This window comes from Labrus mixtus, chromosome 16 (assembly GCF_963584025.1).
Source record: "Labrus mixtus chromosome 16, fLabMix1.1, whole genome shotgun sequence".
Lineage (NCBI taxonomy): Eukaryota > Metazoa > Chordata > Actinopteri > Labriformes > Labridae > Labrus > Labrus mixtus.
The window spans coordinates 4,469,435-4,495,615 of NC_083627.1; the positions used below are offsets into that span (position 1 = coordinate 4,469,435).

A 26,181-nucleotide genomic window follows, 5' to 3' on the forward strand; every position below is an offset into this window, starting at 1 on the left:
AGTCCCAGAAAGCCTTCTCAGAGAGAGAGAGAGAGAGAGAGAGAGAGAGAGAGAACTATTTATAATTGAGATGTGATTTCACCAAGTGGCTGTCAGACAGGTTGTTGGTTGCAGCTTCTTCACACCCTGCTCTGTGGTTTCTTCTTCTTCTTCTTCACACGTTTCAATAACCGCGGAGGCTGAGGCGCCTGACTCTCTCTGCTCTGTTTCACTCTCAACCTGCAAGGTGAGTCTTTTTCTTTTCAGTCGTTCACCTCTTAGATTTGAACATGCTGAACACTGACTGTATAGAGAGTCTAAACAGGGTACGTGTGTTTATTTGATGCTTTGGTTTTACACTTTTAACAGAATTTTAAGAGAAATGCTGAGCTGTTAAAACCCTGACAGGGGAAGATTTCTTGACATGAGAATGTTTTTATGTCTTCTGTATTTGTTCCTGCTTAAATTCTTTATATAGGAAAACTTTTAAAACAACGTTTACAGAGCTGTTTGATGGATTTAATCAAGTTCCATTGTTTGCCTTGGTGCTTTAAGCCTCACATCCCTGTCTGCTTTTGTTGGTTGGCTTTGTTTTTGTGATGTTTAAAGTCCCCGTCTCTATGAAACACTGTTATAAATAACCGACTCCCTGACAGAGGAGATATTGTATCGCAGTGGTTAAACCCTTCTGGTTAAATAAAGGATACAAAATGTGATGAATGATGCCAGAGAGAGCGCGCAGAGAGAAAACAAAGAAGATAAGTCGAATAAGCAGAATTTAAAAAGAGATAAAAAGTGATATCAGTATCAAAGACAGTATTGTTTGGATATTTCATATTGTTTCATTTTGTTTCATTTGTTCATACAGGAAAGTAAACTGTGATTCTTTCCTCATGATAGACACAAACAAACAAAGAGTAGACAAATAAACATATTCAGGCAGCATGCAAGGACATCGATCGTTCATACAAAGAAAAAGGAAAAGATGTTTGCAGCAGATTTTCCATCGGAAGTCCCAAATAAAAGTGACACAGGACATAAAATAACAAAACCTGACCCAACAAAGTGAAAGTAAAGAAATAAACCTAAAAAAGAAAAGTACATAAACTACATTATAAATTACTTCAGAGCAGTGGTTCTCAACTGGTGGGTCGGGACCCAAAAGTGACGTCTCGGAGCTGTTTCAGTGGGTCGTGAATGTGTGCCTGGAAAAACAAAAGGGGGGCCAAAAGTCCACTTTAGAACATGTTTGTTTTGATCTGTCACATGTTGTTTTGTTCTGCTTGAGGTCCAGACTGCACCATTTGTCACTAAACAAATCATTGGCTGACAAATATCGAAAAAGTTGGTTTGCAATTTTTACTTCAGGGGTTGGCTGTCTGAGTCTAAACCAGCTAAAAACACTGCTTCAGAGAATATGCTGCTCATTACAAATAATTAAAAACATTTAAAATATACAAAAAATACTTGTGTTTGAATGATCAGTTGTAAGGAAGGACACCGTACACAATAAAACACAGGAGATGGATACCAAGAATAAATACATTTCTTCCATTTACAACTGAAAACATCTTCTCTCAGAGTAAGATAACAAGTTATTTTCATAGTTAAAATCTCTCTTAAAATTAATCTCTAAAACCAACCATTGTTGTTTCAGAGGAGATTCAATGTCATATCAATATCCCTGTTATCAATGATATTTATCTTTTATCAATGACACAATCATGCATGTTTCCAAGGTGCATAACTTTGCTTATTGGTTATAGCAAAGACTTTCAAAAAGACAAATACAAAGTGCTCTGCCTCTGGCCACTTCCTGTCAACACCTGCATGTGTCTGATCAAACCGGACTTAAAGCTGTTACTCTGTGCTGATGTGGTTTCCTCCTCTCTTGATCCTTGTTGTGTTGTACCATAGACTGGTTTTAGATATTATTTACAGTCTATGTGTTGTCCTTACTCTCTGATGCTCCTCGCTTTGGATAAAAGCGTCCGCTAAATGAATTGTAGAGTTGTTGACATTCAAATAATAAATGTATGTATGGTCTTTATAGCTTTCCTCGTGTTTTAAACTGCTTCAAACTGAGGAAAAAGTCGACTCTTCTTGCATTGAAGAGAGAAAATACAAAGAATCAACGAGTCAATTTTCTCAGATTGAAACTCAAACAACTAATCCTGTTTCTGTGACGATACAACGTTATAAATAAGGAACCAAGTAGGCCTATCATAACTCCAAATAACATTCATTTTGATGCTTTTTTGTGTGTGCCTTTTATCAAGTTGTCCTTCTGATATGGCCCCAGTATTACAGTAATCCACCATTGCTTGTTCCACGTTTGCTCTATATTTTGAACGATGACACAAAAGCTCCACAGGTCTCGTGTTGCAGTGACTGAACTCGCGTCAATCTCTCTAATCTTCACCTCACTTTAATCTCATGACCTCACCGACTCAAAGCCGTCCTCTGCCCCCTTGGTTATTCAGACCTCCTCCAGTGCGACCATTAACAGCTCGTAACAGTGAGTGACAGACGCGCAGAACATGTTTGCGCTCACATTGTGGCCCAGGCCAAAGATTTGTCGAGGTTGCTAAATTTAACTCGGGCATGGTCCGAGTGTCCAAACACCTGTGCAGCGAAGGAAAAGGGAGAGTTAACAGAGTCTGTTTGCATATCTTTGTCGAAGGTCAACGAGGGGGTGACTTGATCACTGCGTGCCTTAAAGGTTGTTGAAATTCAAACCAGGTCTTTATTCAAGCTGTGGACAGGATGTCATGTTGTTATCGTGCAGGAGGGAGCTTTAAGGATCCCTGCCTTTACAGTTTTTTGCATGGATGGTTGTTAATCATGACCCTCTTTAGAAACACATGCATCATCAAACATTTAACATATCTCTTCCTTTCTCTGAGGTTGAAATAGTTCAAGTTCTGTTTTCTATTGCAAGAGTGGAATCAGAGTGTAGTCAACATGTCCCTTGCACTTGAAGATAGTATTTAAACTAGACATGTTTTACAATCTAAAAAAACAGGCAAAACTGCACAGGCTTGCTCCCAGCTCCTTTTTTATTTACAACTTCTACTCCTCCCCTTCCATTTGTTTGCAACTGTTTGAAATCCAGCCAGCAGCTCAGCACTTACAGACAACAGAGGACTTAAGAAGTTTCTTATGCGGTGTAGAGCAGTTTATAGAGAAAGCTTTTGCTGTCAAGACAATCAATCTGCACGATGTGATTAAATATCAAAATACTCCAGAGAGACTAAAAGCAGAAAAAACAAAACGTAAACTCACTTTAATAGTCAGGCTGTATGTGAGCGAAAACTGAGCCGGTGGATCCAGGCTTGTTGTCGCTGACTGTTTGTCTCGTAACCATGTGGGATTTAAAGGGTCTCTCAGGTGAACAGGTGCTGCAAAGAGGAGCAAGATCAACAGCCTCATGTTCAGTTTATAGTCCTGTTTGAAACTAGGCCTTCATTATTTCTTCTTTTCTGACCATCTCCCAGAATTAATACTCATACCTTAAAGCCACATAAAGTAACATTATTTCTTAAAAATGTTGATTATAAAAACACATTTTGATCATGACATGTCGTTAACAATTAAAACAATTAAATGTTGCTTTGAATAAACATGAGTCGGTTGGACATTCTGTTTGATTCAGGTCTGAAACAAACGACCAATCAACTAGCCAATCACAGCAACTCTGTGAGGAGAATGTTTGGGTTGCCGGTCTCTATGACAACGGCTGGCTGCATTCCATTGTATTCTTTATGCTGCTTACTGCGACCTTAGTGCTTCTGTCCTCACAACCTCAGTTTCAGAGCGCTTCTCACCAGCACTCATTGTTGCTATAGGTTTATGAAAGATAACTTCTGCTCCCCTCGATTGTGACGTACCAAGAAAACATTAAAACAACAGGCTAAATGACTCGTGTCCGGGCATTAGCAGCAGCTCTAGACCTGGAAATTGTACCCTGGAAATGACAGATTAGTTTTCTCCTCCACCATTGTTGTTGACAAAGATGATTTCAGAAGTCCCGCCCCTTCTTGATTTTGATTGATTTGTGAGGGAAGTAACATTGACAAGTGTGAAAGGTGTTCCAAATGTTGACCTGTTTTCAACTGAGATCATCAGCGACAAAAAAACAGCCAACACCGAGGGGCGTTTAGGATGCTGAACTGCATTGTTTTTGTATTGAAAATGGGAGCTGCCAGCAAATAAAAACGTCCTTTTGTGGAGACAGGCCCTTAAATACAAAGAAACATCGAAGCACACTTTCTCTTATAGAGGACTATGACAAATCTCCTCAAGGGGAAAACAACCAGGAGATGCTTTTTATCCCCAACATGAATGAAGAAGTCTTTATCTTTCTGCTGCACTAGACAACATGTAGGTGTGATAAGTCAGATTATAACTTTAGTAACTGAGTGTGTTTGTGTTTGGCTGATTCCCAGCAGAGCCCTGAGTGGTGTTAGTGTGGAATCTGTGTCTGTGATAGGAGGCGCTATGAGGCTTTAAGTCTGGTAAAAATAGTGCACAGGACTGTGGACGGCGTAAACCCCACTGACACCAGTGTCAAACTGAAAGACAGCTGTGTGTTTCGGGGGATGGAGGAACATTTTATTCCACAGAATGATCAAAAAGAGAAGGAGAAATATGTTTTAAAGTTGAGGGATTTTTGTGAAAGGTTATTTTGTTTAATAACCAACGATTTGTTCTGCAGTGTGGGAGGATCCTGGCCTGCATGCTGTATGAAATTAGTGACGATAAACTGCAAATATTTTCATTTAATTTAATTTATACATTCCTATTTAATCACTATGTCTGTCCAGGTGTGGCTGAGACAGCTGAGTTTTGTAAATAGCATTATTAAAAACAATGTTTTATACACAATTCTTTTAAAGTAAAGTACGAATTCAGTTCTGTCACAAATCACAACAATACATCGTAGATCATTCAGTGCAGCTGGAATATATTTAATACTCTGATTTAAAAAAAAAAAATCAGATACACTTGCCTCTTGAATTTTTTCCAGGGGGAGGGGGAATATAAGAACGTGCCAGTTGTACACAATACCAGCTCACAAGACAAGGCTTTAAGCTGAGTCATGCTTAATTACCAGATCTATAACAGCAAACGGCTTAATAAATATTTTACAAAAACAGGAATCTACTTTACAATTTCTTCTTAGGCTCGTTGTACTGTGAACCTTTTATGTGTAGGAATAAGATAGATAGATACTTTATTGATCCCGAGGGAAATTCAAAGCATCCAGTAGCAGGTTACAAAGACGTACATGACATGAAACATTTGTTACAAATTAAACCACAAAACCGACGCCCCCCCTCCCCCCTCCCATACATATATTAACCCCCCCAAAAAGATTTAAAGAATACCCCTAGATGAAACAAACTTAAACTGTGCAATTAAAAATAGACTTATACAAGAAATGTACATAAATATATATGTGTCATTTAAACAAGAACCTAAAAACAGTTGAGGGACAAAATCTGTAATTAGACCTGAATATAAAAAAATTAAATTAAAAAAGTGTTGACCTTCTGAAGTTGTGTTGTTTATATATGTACAGCAATGTTTAAAAAGCAGATAGAGCAAAATTATCAAAAAACAGACATTAAATAACAGGCAGTGCAGACATTAAATTAAAGGTGCTGTTTAAGTCATTGAGGTGATCATTAAAGTGTCCAACTAGAGGTTGACTCTTGGGACAGCTGTGCAGATGGGAAAAGGAAAAAGGAAGATTTAGTCCGAGTGTGTGCTGCTTTCCCCCTGCCATAACCGTGAGGTGTTTACAGACGTATGGCCAGGGGGACAAAAGAGTTGTTGAGTCTGTCTGTGGAACACTGAACACACTCCTCTGCCTGCTGAAGGTGCTGCAAATTCAGATTATTTTCACCTGATCATTTTCATAATAAATCAATTTTTCTGAAATTTCTTGTTAAAAATGCTCGTCACAATTTCCCAGAGTCCAAAGTGACACCCTTAACTTGCTTCACCAAAGGCCCAAACTACGTCCCTAAATTAAATATGCAAGAGTAGTCTTACACTTACTGTTTGATTTGATTTTTAACTTCTTGTTATTTTTAATAATTATATTCCTGTTTCCTGTTTTCTTGAGCTGTTGTAACGGAAAAAAATCCCCCATGGGGGATCAATAAAGTTTATCTTTACTGTTTATAACAGAGGACGTTTATACTCTGCTGGACTTGCTACTTACAAAAAAACATTTGTGTGAAGTATTAAGAGTGTATCCACTTCTTTAGGCCACACTACAGCACTTCCCCTGAGTCCAGCCCCACCCCCCCCTGGCAGATTAATCCAAGTTAGTGCTCCAGTAAACACAGAAAGAACAGATACACACACACACACACACACACACACACACACACACACACACACACACACACACACACACACACACACACACACACACACACACACACACACACACACACACACAGTACAGCACTAGATAATGAGCTCTCCTCTCTCTCAGGGAATTTGATCGTTTCTTCACTCTGACTCAAAGTCTCGCGAGATTTGCGTGTAGCGCTCGCCTCGACCACGGTTAGCACTCGAGGCTAATACCGTCTGTCGATCGTTAGTAACCGCTAAATGTCGATGCCTTAAATAACAAAACATTCAGTGTGCTTGATAAATACAGAGGCGTATTATATACCCGAATGTTGCCAATGGGGACTTTTTACGGTAACCTAAACAATGATTTGCCTCTTTTCTAACGACACAGTGCGCCCGTAACTGTGTCGGTTACTGCTAACAGGCTAACTAGGCTAACTAGCATCCGTTAGCGCACAAACCAGGAAGGAGGGGAGCAGACCACCAGGCAGCTTTGGCCTCAAAGGTTGCTCTCTACTTCTCCTGCGGACAGTAATTCCTTTAATAAAACAACCTCGTCCAGGCCTGTGAACACGAGGAAAAGGTAATTGCAACGTTTATCTAACGCGGTAATAGTGAAAGTGATCGGCTGCAGAGGATTCAGTTACATGTTTGTTCAGGTTTATGGTTTCATTATCGACAGATTCAGTCAGTTTAATAAGACTTAAAGACTTAAATACAGTCTGAGTGTCGTCTGTACAGCTGCACCACAACATAATCATTATATATATGTGTGTGTGTGCTGTTAGTTTTATTGTCGTTTATTTGCTGTTAAACTCGTTAAGACCTGATCTCTGCAGCATTAAACCTCAAACTAGTGATTACTATTAAATCAACAATTATCACAGTTTGGATTTAGATGCATTTTGTTTTCTTGTTTGTGTTTGTCCCAGTTGACACATGTTTTTTTATGACAGACTAGGATAGGTTCATTCAAATGTAATATTTATATTCAATGTGATGCATGATCTGCTTTGTATGTCAGAAAAGACAGAAATCACTGTTGATACTAACAGAAAGTTAATAGTGTCATCATTATAAACACTCAAAGTAGACGGTGGCTGTATCCTACTCAATCTGTCAGTAGTCAGTACCTACTATCTGCTGTCTACTGTTTAGTACCTACTATTCAGTAGGCAGATATTTGTTCCTACTTCTTCTGATTCATTCAGTAAGGAAGTGACGTCATTTACGTTACCTGAACCGGCTGCATCCACCCGTTTTTTAGTTTAGCTTTATTCAAGAAGAGTAATGCTCATATACAGTCAGGTAAACAAAAAACAATATCACAATGTAAATCAAGTAAAAGACAGATTAAATAACATACAGTACATAAAGGAAAGAACAAATGAAAGACAGTAATATACAGAATATAAAATAAAATAAACAAATAAAGACGCATTTAAATAGTGAAATCATTATTTAAATAGAAGGGGGAAAGGTTTTATAATAATGTAGATATTTGTTATATTTTCTGTTGTTAATTTAAAGTAGTGATTTCAGTCGATTTTAACTCTAGATTAAACATTTATTCAATTAATCCACGCTCATTTGTTTTGATTTGGAGTGACGATTTACGTTTAATTTCCGAGCCATACTGCATGAAACCCGGAAGTTAGTATCCATACTGAAATGTTCAGTATACTGAGGCAGACCCAAAAAATGCATACTGAATGACCACGAGGGTTCAGTATACTGAAACTCCCTACTGAAAAGTACACACTGCATACTGAACTGTGACTATTCAGATAGGGCGTTGATCTGCAGTTTACTGGAGATACTCTAACCCACTTCCGGCTGCTATCTGGGGGCTTTCCTGTTTGTTGGTTTCACCTTCACACACATTTTTTTATTTGTAGTCTTAATGTGTGTGTCCTTGGTTTGATGGTCCCATTTTCTTCATTCATCCAGCATCAAACCACACAACCAGCATGGCCACTTATCAGGTGTGCATAACTCCTGAACCGGTTCCTCTTGAAGTGCATCAGAGCAAACATGAGCCTGTGACAGATGTTATGAGTGGAGCCAAGTGAAACAAAGATTTATGTTTGTACGGCATGTTGCTGAACAAACTGCCTCCTTTACTCCCAGAAGCTTTGTGCGGGAATGAAATGGAGACATTTGGAATTATTCTCACACGTTTTGTTTTTATTCAATTCAATTCAATTCAAAAAACTTTATTTGTCCCTGGGGGGGCAATTCAAATTTATGCTCGAGTAGATATTAGATATTTGTGGTGGGAGTTAACTCACACATGCTACTTCCCGTAATTAACATTCAGGGCGTACTCAAATTCTGCAGGGCCCTTTTTTCTCCCAGAGCAGAGTTAGAGATGATACTATGAACACTTTAAAGACCTCCCTGTGAATCATAAAGGTCATAAGTGGTTTCTGTCTTTGTAAGATCAAAGTGTACATCACACCTAACAAACCTACCCAGTTAAACCTGCTTGTTGAGGATCAGGTTACCTGGCAGCAAAGAGGCGCCAAAGAGGTGTCGATTACCTTGATATTGTACATTGAAAGATTGAGGCCCAGCAAGAAAGGGACGTTGGTCTTTTGTCCCCCCTAATGTCCTGCTTGGTGAATAACAGCTATTTAACCAGCCTCTTTGGATGTGTACAAACTGGGAAGGCTATTTTACGAACACATAGCAACCATTGTTTGGCCCGTAGCAACTGTTATCCAATCAAACATGACAGGAAACAGGCTTTTCACGACAAACCCTAAAATTTAGTTCATGGGGTTCTCAAAGGGAATTCTGAATAAAATGCAAATGCTTCAGGCTTTGACTTGGCCATTAGAATAGCAGATTGACGTCATCAGCACCAGGGACACCACGTCTTCAAGTCCCTGTTGTAGTAAAAGCTTTCCCCCTTGCCTGACTGCACTAAAGCAACAGCACCTGCTCCAGGGCCGCCGCTGCTTTGTGAGACACTCTGATGCTCTGATCTCCATTTTGTGGAAGAGTGGGTAAAAATTAATACAATATTTAGACATTGTTAGAGCGCCTTGGCATAAAGGCAGCAGCAGTATAGCCATTGCTGTTTAAGGTGGTAGACTTTAAAAGATGTGCCGTAAATGAAATACCTGCTTCCCTTTTTTTTTTTTACAAACCACAATTTAGACAATCTGTTAAATATTATTTTGTTGAAGGGTTAAAAATAAATTATGCTCTCCTCTTAAGCATATCATAGTTTGCAGTGTTTCCCCTAGGTTTATCAGTCAGGGGTAGTGGCCTGCTTCCCGGCAGCAGGAAAGGGGGGGGGGGAGACTGTCCACATACTTTATGCCACCCCTACATACAGTAAGTTGGGGTTCCAGTTGGGAAGCCCCAGTGTAATAAGTTAGTCTGTATTCGGTCCTGCTTGTGAAACGATTGCACACAAATTTCACAAGTAGAGTAGTATTTTATGTCTTTGTGGTGGTTGTGGTGGTGAGCGATCGTGTGATGATGGATTGCCCTGCGGTGTGTGTATGCAAACAATTCAAATATCATTCCCCCAAAAACAACTTAAGCACAGACACACTCTCATGAATATCCTGAAGACAGAGCGATGCTAGTTAATAAAGTTAATCTGTAGTCCAAAGTCAGCAGAAAAAATCGTCCACCGAACATTTAATGTAAATACAACTCGTCAAGGCAAAACAAAGACATTAGAGGTTCTCTTTTTCTCTCTCTATGGTGGAGCCTGTTTTGTTCCGCCTCTGAGTCAAAAACTGATATCAAGCAGGAGTGAAATAGTAACATGTGCTCAGTGGGAGAAGTTATGCTTTGGATACTATAAAGTGGTTAAAAAAACGACAAGAATCAAACCTTCATTACCTGTGCTCTACCTGGTTGAATCTGTAGCGTGAGACTAGGTTTGGTCTTTGACATCACTTTAGACCTCTTTAAAGGTCAGACTTGTCCTTTTTTAAATGATATTAACTTATTAAACCCTGCTACAGTGATAAGCATGGGCTACAGATGTTTTTTGTAACTTTATTTATTCACCTTTTTTAACGGCGTCTTCAAACGTTTTTTGGTTGTATCATCAAGTGACTGTTTATATTTCAGGCATTTGATACCTTTACTTTATAGCAATAGTAGAGACGTGAAGGGGGAGGATTTGGTTCATTCATTCAGTACTAAATTCTATCGCGACAATGATATCTATTCATGATGGCCTTTAGAAACTAACATAACAGGATTCTTTCTCAAGGAGCTGATTGTGTTTCTCTGACTAGAATACTTGGATTAATGGTTGAAATTTAAGAAATCTTGGGTATCCAGTCGTGTCCCTGGGTCTGTTCACTATTTAGATTAAACTGCCTGGTGGCGGGCCAGCTTTCACAGCTAAGAAGCGTGTTCCAGCAGCTTACTCATATGGCCTCCAGTTGTACACAATACAAGAATGTTTTGCATGGCATGATTAAGCTGCAAGGACATACTATGTTTGTGAAACGCGTTCACAGTCTGGTTTGTGTAATTCTTCCAGCGTCTGCCAGAGATAATCAAACATTAGCTCACAAAGACCTAAGCCATCACATCTTGCTGCACAGAAGCTCAACTTGTTTTCCATTGCTGCCGGCTCTGTGTGCTCTGACCGGTTTTGATTTATTTTTCTCCGACACTTCAAGGTCATGTGGGGCTTCAGGGGGCTGCTGATGGGATGTTTGAAAGCAGATAGGTGCAGAGAACTTGATCACAGGCTACAGGGTGTCATGTATGCTGTCCAGCTCCAGCCTGTCAGCAGGTTAGGAAACATGTAGCTCTACAATCCTGGTGAATACAAGGGGCTTGTTTGAACTCAATGTTGATGCTGTAAAGCATAGTTCCTTCATATCTTTGGTTTCTGGTAGGGATGCACCAATGCATTGGTTCAACATCGGTATCGACCGATATTGGGCCTTGTTGACAGACATTGACGGCAAATAATGTGGCAGGAACCGATGTCAGTAGCCGATGTTTATTTGTTGTGCCAAATCAATTTAATGCTGGCATCAAGTGCACCTGACTACTCATTCAGAGAGGACGTTTGTGAGTTGGATAGTAGAAATCAACAATGAACAAACTCTGACTTTTGTCAAACATGATAGACAATGTTGGCATTGTGGGAGTCTTACACCAAAATAAGTCATAAATCAAACATACTGGGTATCTGCGTTGGCCCTGATTTTCCCAATCGGTGCATCTCTAGTTTCTGGTTAATTCCTGCTGTGATCCCAGAATGAGTAAACTGTATAAATGCAAGCAAAGCCATCTGTCTTAGCACTTCAGTAGATACAATCATATTAACTTGTTTTCATGTTATGTTTTTTTAGGGAAATAATATTTATCCTGGTTTGAGTGCAACGATGTCTAAGGCTCCAGCTTCTCCTGCTCGGTCTCGGTCCAGATCAAGATCCAGATCCAGGTCCTATTCGAGATCTCACTCTAGAAGTCGCTCCCGCTCAAGATCCAGAAAGCGTCGCTACAGGTAAAACCAATTTCCAACAATAACCTTTTCTTGTATATGTGGTCAATTTATTGTGTCCAGCTGGCTTTGACTTCCTCACTTTAAATCACCAGTGACTTTTTTTAGTGACCCCTTACAAAGACTTGTTGGACACACTATACTGCAGAGTGTTTAAAACTACCTGAAATGTTTTTGTTGTTATTATTCATCCTGTTTAAGTTGTGCTGTTTTTCTCCTCTGCACTAAAGCTGTTAGTTGTACCTGTGTTGGTCTTGTTACCACCAGTTTAACTAAAGATGATGTGTATTGACAAACGTATTAGGGGTATAGAATTTAGGAGTAAAAATAATTTATCATAAATAATGTAGGGTATCATTCTATACAGCTTTGCAACACATCAAATGGCATTGAAAGACCTTTACCTGCTGTGTCGATGGCTGTTTTGTCTCGCCTATTTGTCCGATACAAACAGAGATTCTCTTATTTAGTTGATGACACACAGGCTGTAAAGTGCATTGTAGTGATAATGTTTGAACGGCTCTGGCTATGTGTGCAAGCTACAAATACATTCCCAGGTCATGTTGTGTGTTTGTTTACTCAACATTTTCTCCATCGTAGCAGCCGATTCACCCTTATGAAGGCCGACACAGTTTGCCTTGAGATCACAAGTTAATCCAGAGACATGTTTTATAACCTTTAACCTTAAATAACAACAAGTGCCCCCAAATTACATTTTGTCGACAGTCACTTGTTTTATTAAAGATTCTAAAATCATTTTTTGTGACTTACAAGGCACGGCTCATTCTAGGTTTGTTCTTAATTTGCATAAATGTCTTTCCTGTGTGGGAGAGAGGCTGACAGAGCCCCAGGCATAGTTTGCATTTTGCTCTTGTTAGTCATAATTTGTGTGTCAAATACTCGCGATGTCAACCTGTGACATGTTGAATTCCACTATTTTTTTTTTTTTTCACTGTTCATTTAAAGGAGGGAGGGCTTTCCACGCTCACTGCCTTTGTGTTTCTGTGGTTAAATATAGTCACACATGGCAGGTTGTTGAAATGGATTGTTTACCTTGAAGAGCATTGCTAAACCTGCGCGTCAATGATTGTCTAGAGAGAGAGAGAGAGAGAGTAGCTGCCGTAGCTCCTTCACAACCTCCTCTCGCTGTGGATTAGAGCAGGTTGTGTCCTGACTGAACCTTTGTGCGACAGACGTTGAGGTGGCATAGAGTTCATAGTGTGTTTACTGCAGCATAGTCCAAATGAAGAGAGGGAAGGGGTAAGCAGAGAAATGACTTTTGTATCTTTTCATGAATGTAGCTTTGGCCTGTTTGCTGTTTGGTTGGAGGGATTTCTTAGTTGCAGATTCAATGTAATGATGATTACTCTGCTGTGTTAAAGTCAACGTCACATTTTAATATTTGTTGTACTCTTCTCACTGGATAGATGTTGAGTATGTGTTGTAGCTTCCTGAATGACTCCCTCGTGTTTGGGATGAGCTGGTGGTGCTCAGTGGAGGTTACTGAGCTTACACTGCCCCCTACTGGCAGCTCTAGGACCCCTGCACCTGGCAAGACATCTCAGAATAAGCTCTGCTGAAACTTCAGGGTTCATGTAAACGCCCAGATGTCAAAAACAACAAGGAATCATGTATCTGATGTTTTATGTTTTTGCTTTGTACTCCCTCTGCTGGTTAGGTAGCTGAAATATCAGTCTTGTTTTTCTAACATACTCAGTTGTTAGTGGGTAAACTATGAAGGCTTTTTATTTTCTATAACTTTTGAGGAGAAAAAAAGAGGAATGTTTTTATTTCTCCCTACACCTCAGTTTAGAAAAAACTTCAGATCAACCATAAATGAGATGTGATGATAACCGCTTTAGGAGACTTTGAATCTCTGGTTTAGGTGCCTTGAAAGTCTCTGATAGCTTTTTTTCCTCTTCTCTGTCTTGTCCAGTTCTAGGTCTCGTTCCCGCTCTCGCTCTCACTCTCCGTCCTACAGAAACTATCCCGCCAGGGACTATCAGAACAACAGAGGAAACTTTAGAGGCTACAACCGAGGCTACCGGAGGCCTTACCACTACCGCGGCAGAAACCGAGGCTATTACCAACGCGGCGGCCATTACCAGAACAGGGGAGGTGGAGGCGGATATGGCTATAAGGCAAACTATCAAGGTGGAGGTGGTGGTGGTGGAGGAGGTGGAGGTGGTGGAGGAGGAGGAGGAGGAGGAGGAGGGGGTTGGCATGATCGGCACCATGACCAGGACCACCACTCTTACAGCCCCAGGAGAGGGCGCTCACGCTCACGCACACCTAAGAAACGCTCAGGTAGCCGCAGCCGCTCTCACTACTCTGACCGCTCTTCTTCTGGGAGATCTCGACGCTCCCGGCACTCCAGCTACTCCTCCCGGTCCCGCTCTGGGTCACCACGTCATCGCAGCAGCAAGGGCAAGCCGGGCTCCAAGGACGGCAAGGACAAGCAGGCAGAGAGTCACTCGGAGAAACCCAGGCAGGCGGCAGACGGCAGTGCCATCGAGAAGGCATCTGGAGGTAAATGGATCGACTACGACACCAGCCCCAAACAAACCAGTCCAGACTCTAAGAAAGAAGATACTCCCACCGGTCCTGGAACCAAGGGACCTACAACTGGAGGTCCTATGTGGAAAACCATCGGCAGTGCGTCCCCTCCACCAAAGAGCCCCTCAAAGTTGGGACAGACCGCCTCTTTTGGAGGCTTTGGGTTCTTCTCGAAGGAGGATGTCAAATCTGGAGATAAGACTGTGATCTCTGCCGCCTTCAAAAAGTATGTCTGTTACTTCTTCAACCATCTTTTAATGGTTTCCAGTGTTTTCTTTTTAATTTTTCTTACAAATGACGACAATATTTTTCTTTCAAACATGTTTAGCATTTGTCAAAGATCCTTGGAAGAATAAAGGTTAAAAAGGAATACATAAGACTCCTGATTTAAAGTGCAGTGAAAATGTAGCCGGCCTGTTTCCTTCTCTGTGCACTGAGAGGAAGTTGTATGAAACATTGGTGGTGACGTGAGTATAATTACTGCAATGTGAGTCCTGCTCTACTGTTTGCATAAGGGATGGGCTTATTTATTGATTCATTCATTAAAATGAATTAATCAATACATCAAGGGGGTTAAAACCAGTCAGTCTGTTGCACTGCTTCTTAGAAACCTGAGTTTATTTATGGTACTAGATCCGCCATTGCTTCTAATCTGACTGTAGGCTGGTGGATGTTTACTGACCTAATGACTTATTAGGTAACTTAGATGGTTTGGAAATGCCGATTATCGATTTTCTCTCATCAACTATTGCATCCAGAACATCATTTTGTAACCACAAAAAAGTCTTGGACACCTTTTAATATATATTGAAACTATCAAATTTAAATCTAACAGACTGCTGATTCCATCAAATGTGCTGTTAAAATATGTTTTAATTTTTTCACGGTGTAAATTCCGACCAGGTATAACAGAAAATAGAGTGAAGGATAAAAGATTAGAGCTCTTCAACAGGAGAGAGACATTTGCATAACCTATTTATTTTTAATCCATTGTTATCATCTGGTGCCCATCCCCTGTGTGTATTACATTTTCTTTTCCAGTTTGTGAGAATGTGTTGTAATTGTGAAGTCCTGTTTTCCCATAATGCATTGTTCATTGTGTTGTATTAAAAACAAGCATAATGTTTGGGACCTCGGCACTGCAGGTTCTAAATCTGAGTCTGGTTCTCTGTTTCAGATTCTTGGCTGAGAATAAAAACAAAAAGCAAGCTGCTGAGAAGGAGAACGGTCGGGACAAGGAGCAGAGCACCACGGACAGAGAACTGGAGAAAGGAGGCAAGACCGGAGACCTTTTCAACCTCTCGTCGACTTCTTTCGAGTCCAAGGAGGACAAGAGCATGCCGTTCTTTGATGCCGGAGAAGAGGAGTTCCTCAAGTCTCACGGGCTGAAAGACGCGGACATGGAGGAGGAGGGCGAGGTGAAGCCCAACCTCACAGCTCGGGATATTTACGGGAAGTGGGGAGACGAGCCGGCCTACTCGACGTCCTACCCGTTAGTCAAAGAGAAAAGCCGGAGAGACGCCGAGGAGGCGGAGCCCGCAGATCAAGTAGAGGAGGAGATGTACCGAAGCCGCAAGCACAGCTCCAAGAAAGAGGAGAAGTCCAAGAAGAAGGAGAAGAAAGAAAAGGAGAAGTCCAGAAGGAGTCCGTCCCCACCCGTCACCTCCAGAGAGAAGGAGCGTCCTCTGTTCCCCGTAGCTTTCCCTCCTCGTGAGGGCTCACCTGCTCGAAACCTGTCCTCATCAAGGGAAGAATTTGAACTCAAATATGGTGCTTCAGATGAGCTGCCTGGGTATGTAACTTTCACACTTAAACTTAATTGAATATAGAATGATTTCATCAGAGATACGAACATCCTAAGAACAGATCATGATTCCTGCAGCATTTCGTCTTGTTAATGTGAATTATGAAACATCAAAAAGGAACAAATTCCACGTTTGTGTCGCTCATCACACACACTGAACCCCCTCGTGTGTTTCTGAAGTAAAGACTCAGAATACACTTTGACTCATTTCATCAAACCAGCATAGCAACTTAAGTCAACACTTTGCTATCTGAAAGCTTTAAGGGTTATCACCTAAATAATCCACTATAGACTTGAAGACGCTTGCTAGCTGAAGGAGGCTAAAGCTACATAAAGCCCATCATGTATCAATTAATGCCTTTTTAATTTTATCCAAATGTTGCAAAATCATTTGTGCAACATCTGGAATCATTTCACTGTAATTTCTTTCCCTGAATTTTCATAAATTTGGTCAATAAAAGGGGAAATTTTGTGTTTGAATCTGTCACTCTGTGTAAACATTGTGCATTGAGATAACCAACCAGTGGGGTTTGTTGTTATTGGAAAATGTAAAACTAATATCAGTTCCCCTGAAACTACAGTTACCAACAGAATTCTTTATTTTTCTTCGACTGTACTAGTGTAAAATCTGGTGTATAAAACACACTTTTAATACCTTTTTTTTTTAATCAAAAAAGTGCGCTGCGTCTTAAACACGGACCAATATACCAGAATAAAATGCAGACACGCCATCATTACTGAGAGTACAGCTGCCACCATAACACAGTCCATTCCTCCCTCATTTAAAATGATGCATGTAAAGAAAGGAAACCTCTAAAATCAGACTGCGTCATATATACAATATTTTATGGTATATTTAATTGCCATCTAGTGAATGTAAGCTTTAAGATGTATAAATGTCTCCACCACTCCTCGTCCAAATGATTTTAACATAAATCTATGTCAGATAGACGACCCTTGACCTCACCACACCAGAGGCTGTAAGGGTTTGAGCTGATACAGTAGTTTGTCAATCATACATCATTTAAATCCAAGATGTTGTTTTCTTTCTTTTTGTTCTTTCTTGTTCTTTTCAGGGAAGATAAACGATGCATGCTTTGTAGGTTCAGCTCGCCCAGTGAGCTTGTATGAACTTCTATCTACGCATAGAAAACACAGTCATTATCGGACCTCACCCTCAGCTCTCACCCTGTTCTAAGGCCAACACGTTGGCTAGTTTTTGAAGCATGGATATGTATGTTTAACGTGTCTCACCTCTTCTGTTCTCTCAGTGCTTCTCTGTCTAAAGATCGCCTCATGCCCCGGGATCTGCTCAATCCCTCTAAGAAAGATTCAGAGTTTCGTTCAATCTTCCAGCACATGCAGTCGGCTCAACTCCGCCGCAGCCCCTCTGAGCTGTTTGCTCAGCACATAGTCTCCATTGTGCACTACATCAAAGGTATAGTATGATCTGTGCTGAGCCTCAGCACACTAAAGATCACAGCAGGAGATGAGCCGTGTGAAAAAGAGCTGATTCTGTTGGACTTTTCATAACTTAGCAATCTTTATGATGCCTTATGTCTAATGATAGGTTTCTGTTGTTTCTGTGCAGCTCAACACTTCACCTCCTCAGACATGACTTTGAGTGAGCGGTTTGCGATGTACCAAAGAAAAGCTGCAGAGGTAGAAATGATGAAGCCAAGGAAGAGCCCAGAAATCCACAGGTAGACAAAACACAACTACCTGCTCCGTAATGTATTCAAGATTTCCCTATCTCTTTCCTTCTTTTAATATGTTGCAGACATTAAGGCTTTTCCTCTTCTCTCTCAGGAGAATCGATGTTTCCCCCAGTGCCTTTAAGAGGCACTCTCACCTGTTTGAGGATATGGAGGAGTCGAGCTACAAGGTGACCCGCCCTTTTGAATTTTGACGTATTTGGAACAAGCAAAATATTGAGACGATCCGAAAGCAGCAGTGTTCAGCTTTGTGCTTTTCTTTCAAAGGATGCATATTTCTAATTCAGAAAGAGCCCAATTGTGTTTTATAAGTGCCAAGCAAGCCCCCCCAGCCTATGAGATATGGTTATTGATTGGGTATGTACGAACCCAAGCAAAGGCTAAAAGGAAGTGAATTAAGATCCTGAATCCGAGCCTCTCAAGGGACGCTTATCAATGCCTTTACCTTGTAAGTATTTTTCAAAAAAGAATCAAATCAAGCCGCAAAAAAAAACAACCTGTGAAATAGAATTGATTTAACTTGAGCTACATGCATGCTGCTGGTTTCCACAAACACCTTCATATGGGAAAAGCTTTTTTAAAGAAACATATATGTAAACATCTTTACTTGTTACACATTTAATTTTTACTACATTTAGAGAAGTCATCAACGTCTTTGTATTCACATTTAATCTCAACCACTAGAGGGAACACCATGCATACACTGTACATGTTGTGTTTATCTATTTGTTCTGCTCATAGGTTCTGGCTTCAAGCTTTATATTTGTCTGTCTGAAAAAAAAAAATCACATTTTGATACATTCATCCAAATATTTTATCCATCAGTTTTTCACACAGCGGCTGTCGGTGCTAACGAACACATGTCTCTGCAGGATTCAGGTCAAAAGTTCAAAGGTGACGTGATGGACCTGCGCCTGGATATTGAAAGGCGTAAGAGGTTCGGGAAGGACTACAAACGTGAAGGAGGCAGGAGCCCGGGAGGCTCCCGAGGACCGAGCAGAGAGAGGTCCTCTGAGAAATCTGGGAAACACCACAAGAAATCCAAGTAGGTTCAAAGGCTGCAGCTCACATGGAGAGAAAAAAAGGAGGAGAGGTTTGTGTCGTTAGAGCGGACATGTTACCAAGCAGAGCAGAAAGACGGATAGAACCACCTCATCATCATCTCTTCTTTACTACTCTATAATCACATTCAACATTTGAAGAATATTCCTGGACATTATTCTTCGTCTTCACTGCAAAGTCAAAGGTGTCAAAGTCAATTCTAATCCTCCTGTTTGTGCTCATAGGAAGGGAAAGAAGAAGCGTGATCGCTCCCCCTCCTCCTCTTCCTCCTCCTCCTCTCCATCCCCTTACCCTCCACCCTTCAGAGGTAAAGAGTACATGGGAGAGGGGGCGGAGCATCCAGAGGAGGGCTACGCTCACTCCCGCTATCCTCCCCGGGACTATGCCGGGCCCTCGGAGCGAGGCCCCGGGCATTACGAGGGTCACAACCCAGAAGGAAGAGGTCGAGGCCGGGGATTTGTAAGTTCTCGTTTACCCGCTGCTTTTTTATCTCTTCTGCTGTTTTTTTTTTTTTTTTTTTAATTTATTCCCTTTTTCACTGAGGTACTGACATCTCATCTTCTTGCAATTCTCTGTCCTAATGGCATCACAGTAGACTGCGCTTCTCTGCTCTGTTCCTTCCTCCTAATGCTAAGGAACATAATGTGGATGATGATGATAATGATGATGACACTCTATCATACATATTCCATGCACTACCCTGATTTTTATTAAGGTAATGTAGCGCAAATCAGTGGAACTCTCATGACTAAAAACAAATGCCTGATTTCCATCAGAATGGCTTTTTATCTGTGTGTTCTGTGGTTCTCATCGCCCCATGGGTTTGTGGGAAAGTTTTTTTTTTTTTTGTCTGCTGACTGTGAGTTTAAATCCACATGCTGTTTTGATTTCAGTTCCCCAGAGTCCGAGGGCGAGGATGGAACAGGGGAAATTATCCTGGCAACAACAGCAATGGAAACCCTGCCAACATGAATCCTCAAACGCGCCCCCCAGAGGAGGAGTGGGACCCTGAATATACTCCCAAGAGCAGGAAGTATTACCTGGTGAGTCTCTGACGCTCCTCATTAAAACACAACAATAGCCATTTTTTTAGATTGAGATTCCACATCAGAGCAGTAACGCAGCTCTGCAGTCGTCACACCTTTGTGCGTTGACGTTAATTCTACTGGTGTCCCAGTTTGTGAATTAACCTGTTATGGTGTTGTGGAAGCACGAGTAAGCTAACTGGGACCGGAGTGCAACCAGTGTGATCTCTGTGCACGTATAAAAGCTTTCCTGCTCGCCGGTGTGTTCTTCTCCACTCTTTAAACGATCATGTGAATAATGCTGCGTTCCATTTGATCTCGGAAGTCGGAAATTCTGAGTTGCTGGTCTGATACGTCATCAGGAGCGCCCCCCTGAAATCGGAAACTCTGAGAATCTTCAGTAGAGTTCAGATCCAATATGGCTGCTACGTGCATCCACAGGGATGTTAAAGCTGGAACTGTTGAGTTTATGAGCAGCTTAGTCGTCTTTTTGTGTAATTAAAAAAACGATCACACCGATGGTGTCGTGCAAGTTCTCTCTGTGGAGATGTTGTCATGTTATTTTCGGTCAAAAACTATCAAGTGGTTTGTTGTTATCGTCTGGTATTAGCTAACAAAACAAAGGTACTCCTGGATAGTGGTGGGCGATATAACGATCTTACATCGTCAAGGATTTTAACGTGCTGACGATCTGCCAAAGCAGAGAGATCGTAGAACCGGGTTTATGTGTTTATTCTATCGTGCTGCAGTTTATGCTCAGACACAGACGCGTCTCCCCATTTTTTGCTCCGCAGCGGTGAAAACGAAACTTAAAAGTGAAGTCCGCAAAAAACAACTCCATCCCGGTTATATGCAACTGTTCTGATATTTTTCCAAACCGACACGGCGTGAGCAACAGTTAACTTATCTGCATAGTTTGCACAGTTAAGTTTACAACTCAGGTAGCGACACAAGAAACTTTTTAACGAGCCGGAGAGACGTTAACGGTCAGAGTCAGACAGAGAGGAGCTCAGACAGACAGTGATGGGAGATATAACCCCGGTGTTTCAAATGTTTCTGTCGGTGTTTTCTGCTCTCTCTCGGTTTTTAAAAGTTACTATCAAGCTTCTCCACCTGAAGCTCACCTGTTGTGATAACAGAATTTATAGGGATTAGGCTAAACAATGTTACAAAGCAGCAGGCAGGTGAGAGTGAGTAACCATGGTGACGGTCTGTCTGTCAATCAACAATGTCCCGCCCCCTCTATGAATTAAACTCTTCTGTCAGTAAAACTTACTTTGATCATGTGTCACAGAATGAACACATTCTGTATTATGTTTGATTATATATAAACTAAACTAAAGTTAGTCCAATGATGTCATAAAAACAACAAATGCTGCAGAGCCTGTATGAAGCTCCAGCTGGAGGAACTCTGCAGGACTAAAATAGAACAGAAACACAAGAACTCAAAGTCTACATGTTTTTAAATGAATGCATCACTGCGTGAAAATGTTCCTGATGAACATAAAAAGAGGACACATAACTAAATCATCATTTCAAAGTGGTGAGGAAAACCTTCAAATTCTGCATAAATATTGATCAAATTGAGGGAAAGACATTTCTGTTGCTAAAGATGTTCTGGGTGAGAGACCTCCAGATCTCCTACAAAGATGTTTTTTCAAATAGACTAAACTTGTCAGCAGTTTTTGTGCATTTAAAAACATTTTACAGGGAAATAAGTTTGGTTGAACTGGTCAGCAACTTACAAATTTGTCTAAAGATCAGTATAAAAAAAATTGTGATCGTGATTTTGCCCCAAAAAAATCGTGATATGATATTTTTCCCATATCGCCCACCTCTACTCCTGGAGGCGTCCATGTTGCTTTTCCGACTTGCAACTGGAACACAAAACTCGGGTGTGACATCATTCCCAGCTCCGAGATTCGAGATCCGAGTAAATGGTAAATGGAACGCAGCATAAGTCCAGTTTCAGGTCACATTGGTATAAAGGCCAAAAAACTGTCATTCCAGTGTTGGACTGCTTTGTCTGCCATCTTGTATTTCAGCAGCCTCTGTTACACCATGTACATCATGCATCATGTATTGTTGTTGTTTCCCATTCGACAGAGAAAACTAAACACTGTGTGGGATGAATGTGAATAAACTGTTTTTGACATATTCAGTGATGAATGTGTTAAAACAGCTCGTGTGATGCCTGCTTTAGCCCACAGAAAGCTTTTTATTGACTGAAGTGTTGTTGAATTAGATTTTTATTTGAGTGTATTAAGATGATCTTATAAGCAGTAAAGTCTGTCAAGTCGAGATCTTGATTTTTTTATTTGTGGAAAATCAGATAAACTTTTTTTTTTGTCATCCTCATCTTTAAGTCTTCCCATCTCCCCCTCCAGCATGACGATCGCGACGGAGAGAAAACCTGGGTGGACAACCGCGGAAGAGGCCGGGGCGCCTTTCCGGCCCGCCGGGGGCGTTTTGTCTACCGCAAAGGGGGCAGCAGCCCCAAGTGGACGCACGACATGTTCCAGGGCGGGGAGGAGAGGGGGCTGGGTGACGACAACATGGAAGTGGAGCGCAAAGAACCCAAGAGCCCCGGAGACGTGCCGGCCATGAAGCAGTAGACGACTCACAGCCATGAAGGGGTTAAATAGTGATTAGATCGTCTTCTTTACGTCATCATAAAACTGTTTAGTGGTTTAATGTGTTCAGTGAGTTTGTGAAGAAAGACCTGACTTGATTTCAGAGCAGCACTCGTACTTTTTCTATGTGAGGTTTCAGCTTAATGTTTCTTTTTAATGTAACGGTGAGTTTGGGGTTTTTCGACTTAATTGTAACTTTTTAAGGGAGAACTATCGGAGGCATCGAAGATAAATGTTCAGAAAGCATGAGAAAATGAGAAAATAAGAAATGCATTTGTGCCTTAGAGTAAAAAAAAACAAAAAAAAACAGTCACATCTGTCGGAGGTACGGCCCCCGTCTATGAGCGCTGTTTTTCAGAGTAGAGAGTCCATTTTATTCTTTCTGTTTGTGTTTTTGGGGCTGCGCTAAATTGTCAATGTTACCTGCATGAAACATTTGATTGACGCCTCTCTCCACGGGACCAATCAGTAGCGGGCTCAGGGCTCCCGATCATCAAAATTTCACACATGAAAGTATCTGTTGAACCCCTGAACAGGTTTGTCACTCATTATCTGAGCTCTTTCATTTAGTGCCACTTCAGCCGTACTTCTCACTTAGAGGTGAAAACATAAGACTTGTGTGTGTGCTACAGTATATAGTCGTTAATTTGTGGATGTTTTTCAGTTTAAAAAAAAAACAAAAAAAAACAATCATAAAATTGTTAAGAATTGGCATTAAAGTTCCCAAACACACACATAGAGCTTTCTGCCGCTGTCACATCAACATAAGTCTTCTTTAGATCTAAAGCTAGATATTTCAAAAAGGCTAATACGTGTATAGAGTTACAAGTCATTTGTTATCTTAAGATCTTGAAGAGGGGAAAATAGAAACTCCTGATAGTTCATTTTTAATACAACAGTTAGTGTCTCGTAAAGAGAGAGCTCTGGAACACGAGCGAGTGAAGCAACACCTTAGCGATTAGCGACAAACACAAAGAAAGTCGTTCTGTGAATCTCACTGTGCTGCTTTGTCCCACTTTGATTGTACATACTGCATGTACTAAGCAGAACTCTTTTTTTTTTTTTACTGTTCTCAAGAGCTTTGAATTAATTTGTCTTTTAATTTTCATTGGGATTCTTTGTCTCTTTCTTTTCTTTTTTTTTCTTTTTTCTTTTTTTTTAAATTCAGGGCAGATCTGTGAGTGACTTTTGAGACTGTAGAAATGTTGGACAGCCCACTGTGTTGAATTTTCTCCTTTTTGTTTGGGGTCTCACAAACCCCACTGCAGTCTGTGTACAAATCTGAATAGTTGCTGAATTGTTTTTTTTTTCTTCTGATCTTATTAAAACAAAAATATGTATGAAAATACTGAAGTGATCATTTTTCAGCTCAGACACACAAAAAAAACTGCAGCCTGGAGGTCATGAAACAAGCTGTAACAGGCTTTTTATTTTACTCAGTTTTCCCATGATGACATGTACATTTTGAGATGAATTTAAAATTCAACCCCTCTTAAAATGTGTGCCAATAAAAACATTAATAAGACCAAAATAGTTTTTTTGTAGCAGGCTGTAAACATGTTCATTTATTTGTCAAAAAGGAAGTTTGTGTCTGGAGTTTTGGGTCTTTTGCAGCCAGCCTCAAGCAGACACCCATGTTTGTCTCATTTTTTAACACCAGAGGTTGCTGCTTGCCCAAACAAACATCAACATTTATACAAAAAAAGGAAGAAGAAGAAGCAACAAATCTAATGTGACAAATCTGTGTTTGTCTACATGTGCTTCATGATGTTGTTGCTTTATTTTATATATCATCTCTACAGAATTATTCAAAAAAGCAATCCTCATCAGATCTAAAAAAAAAATGCATGAAATATGGAGGTGTTGAAATGTGACTAGGCCTAAATGTGTTTCTTCTATGTGTTGATAAGGGGCAAGGACCAGAAACAGTGGTGAACAAACAATTAGTCACAGAATCCGTCTGCACCATCAGGTCATGAGTGTCTCATTCTGACAGTTTAAATGGACACAAGAGCTCCACTTGTAACATAATCGCTCTTTTCATGCACTGGGAGGAAAATCAGCTGTCTCCTGGGACATCGTTTGGATCCACTTCAGGAGTCTCTGCTTTGGTTAAAATCTACAGTACAGCTGAGGTCAATGGCTCTTTTCATAGCTCCATATACAGACAAGTCTTCAGCACAGAGAGCTGCAGTGTCGCGGCTGAATCTGGGAGGGAATGTAAGATGGGGAATTGTGGAAGGGAAACACAGGAAGTGATGGGGTCAGAGACACAAAACTGGGAATGATTGGAGGGCTTCTGTGGGAAGATTAGCTCCCCGTGTAGCGGACTCTTGATGAATACAGGTTATCTCAGCTCTCAGGATAATTTGATGAAACTGCTGAAGTGACTCAAAGTTTAGAAGACGGTGTGTTTAAAAGAAAACGTGTCAACAACTAGAATGATAACATTTATCAAAAAAGTTATTTATAAGTTAAAAGAAGGACATTAGAAAGCCGAAACAAGAGTATCACCAGCCTATTTTTTTTGCACAATAATGTATCTTTATGAAAAAAAGTGGAGGAAAACTTAAGACCAAAAAACATAGGTATAAATAATCCAGGTCCAGGGATCCTGGATGGTTATAAAATGATAAAAGGCCTTTAAGTCATTGGGCTAGAAACATTTTATGGTAGTCGACCCGTTTGGCTTTAAGATAAACAAAATACTTCCTTGGTGTCTTCCCTGGTTGCCAGGCAACAAAATATGGCATTCTCATGATTAACAATATCTTTCACTTTTTCTTTTTTTTTTCACTGTTTGTGAAGAAAAAAAAATGGACAGCTATTAAATTCTGGGCTAAAGTTAGGCTACATTCTGTGCGAGGATTTAAAAAAAGGGACCGAGTCGTGAGGTCAGAGGTCAAAGACGGATTAAGTAAGCTAACGTTTGGACTGAACAGTTACTTTTAACTGTTTTTTTTTCTGTCTCAGCAGAATGAGTTGAAGTGTTGACTTGTTCTTTTTATGTTGTTTTGAATAATGGCCCTTTGTTTATATTTCTTTTTGTATCCTCTATGTCAGGGTTGATGATCAACTTTGGTCTGAGCAAGAGCCACATTCATTTAATTCTCACTGCCAGGGGGCCAAATTGTAGTATACAAAAAAACGATTACAGTCAATTATGTCTCAAATTTAACTCAACATATACCACTGATCAAATGTTATTATGGACATATTTCTGGATTTCATGGCAGATTTTGTCATGTTTTCTTCATGGTTCCAATTAATTGACCTGAGGGCCACGTTGAGGGTTGATGGGGGCTGCATGTGGCCCCCGGGCCGCCAGTTGCCCACCCCTGCTCTATGTGGTAGGCTACACATTAAACCGTGCTCAGCTCCTAACGCTTTGCCGCTTACTGACATCACCATGACATCACCATGACATCACCATGACATCACCACGGCTTTTTCACTCATTCATACTCAACAAGAAAAAAAGTAAGTTTATGTTGACACACAAACTGCACGTCTCCTAGAACATGTGTCCTGCTGTTGA

General features: G+C 40.6%; 1 protein-coding gene across 3 annotated transcripts; it reads left to right on the forward strand.

Moving 5' to 3' along the window:
* Positions 1 to 99: 99 nt before the first annotated feature.
* thrap3b (thyroid hormone receptor associated protein 3b) lies at positions 100 to 23,989 on the forward strand. 3 transcript variants are annotated; one of them, XM_061060443.1, is made up of 11 exons: positions 100 to 226; positions 11,697 to 11,851; positions 13,785 to 14,630; positions 15,582 to 16,196; positions 17,480 to 17,646; positions 17,800 to 17,911; positions 18,018 to 18,093; positions 18,796 to 18,968; positions 19,210 to 19,444; positions 19,879 to 20,028; positions 22,377 to 23,989. In XM_061060443.1, exons 2-11 carry the CDS (start codon positions 11,730 to 11,732, stop codon positions 22,623 to 22,625), a joined length of 2,745 nt encoding a protein of 914 aa, XP_060916426.1. In that variant the 5' UTR covers positions 100 to 226; positions 11,697 to 11,729; the 3' UTR covers positions 22,626 to 23,989. The 3 variants fall into 3 exon arrangements, 2 of the variants coding, with proteins under 2 accessions (XP_060916426.1, XP_060916427.1); XR_009676216.1 differs by lacking the exons at positions 100 to 226; positions 22,377 to 23,989 and adding an exon at positions 19,578 to 19,700 and having other exon boundaries at positions 19,879 to 19,992; XM_061060444.1 differs by lacking the exon at positions 100 to 226 and having other exon boundaries at positions 22,398 to 23,989.
* The last annotated feature ends 2,192 nt before the right edge of the window (positions 23,990 to 26,181 follow it).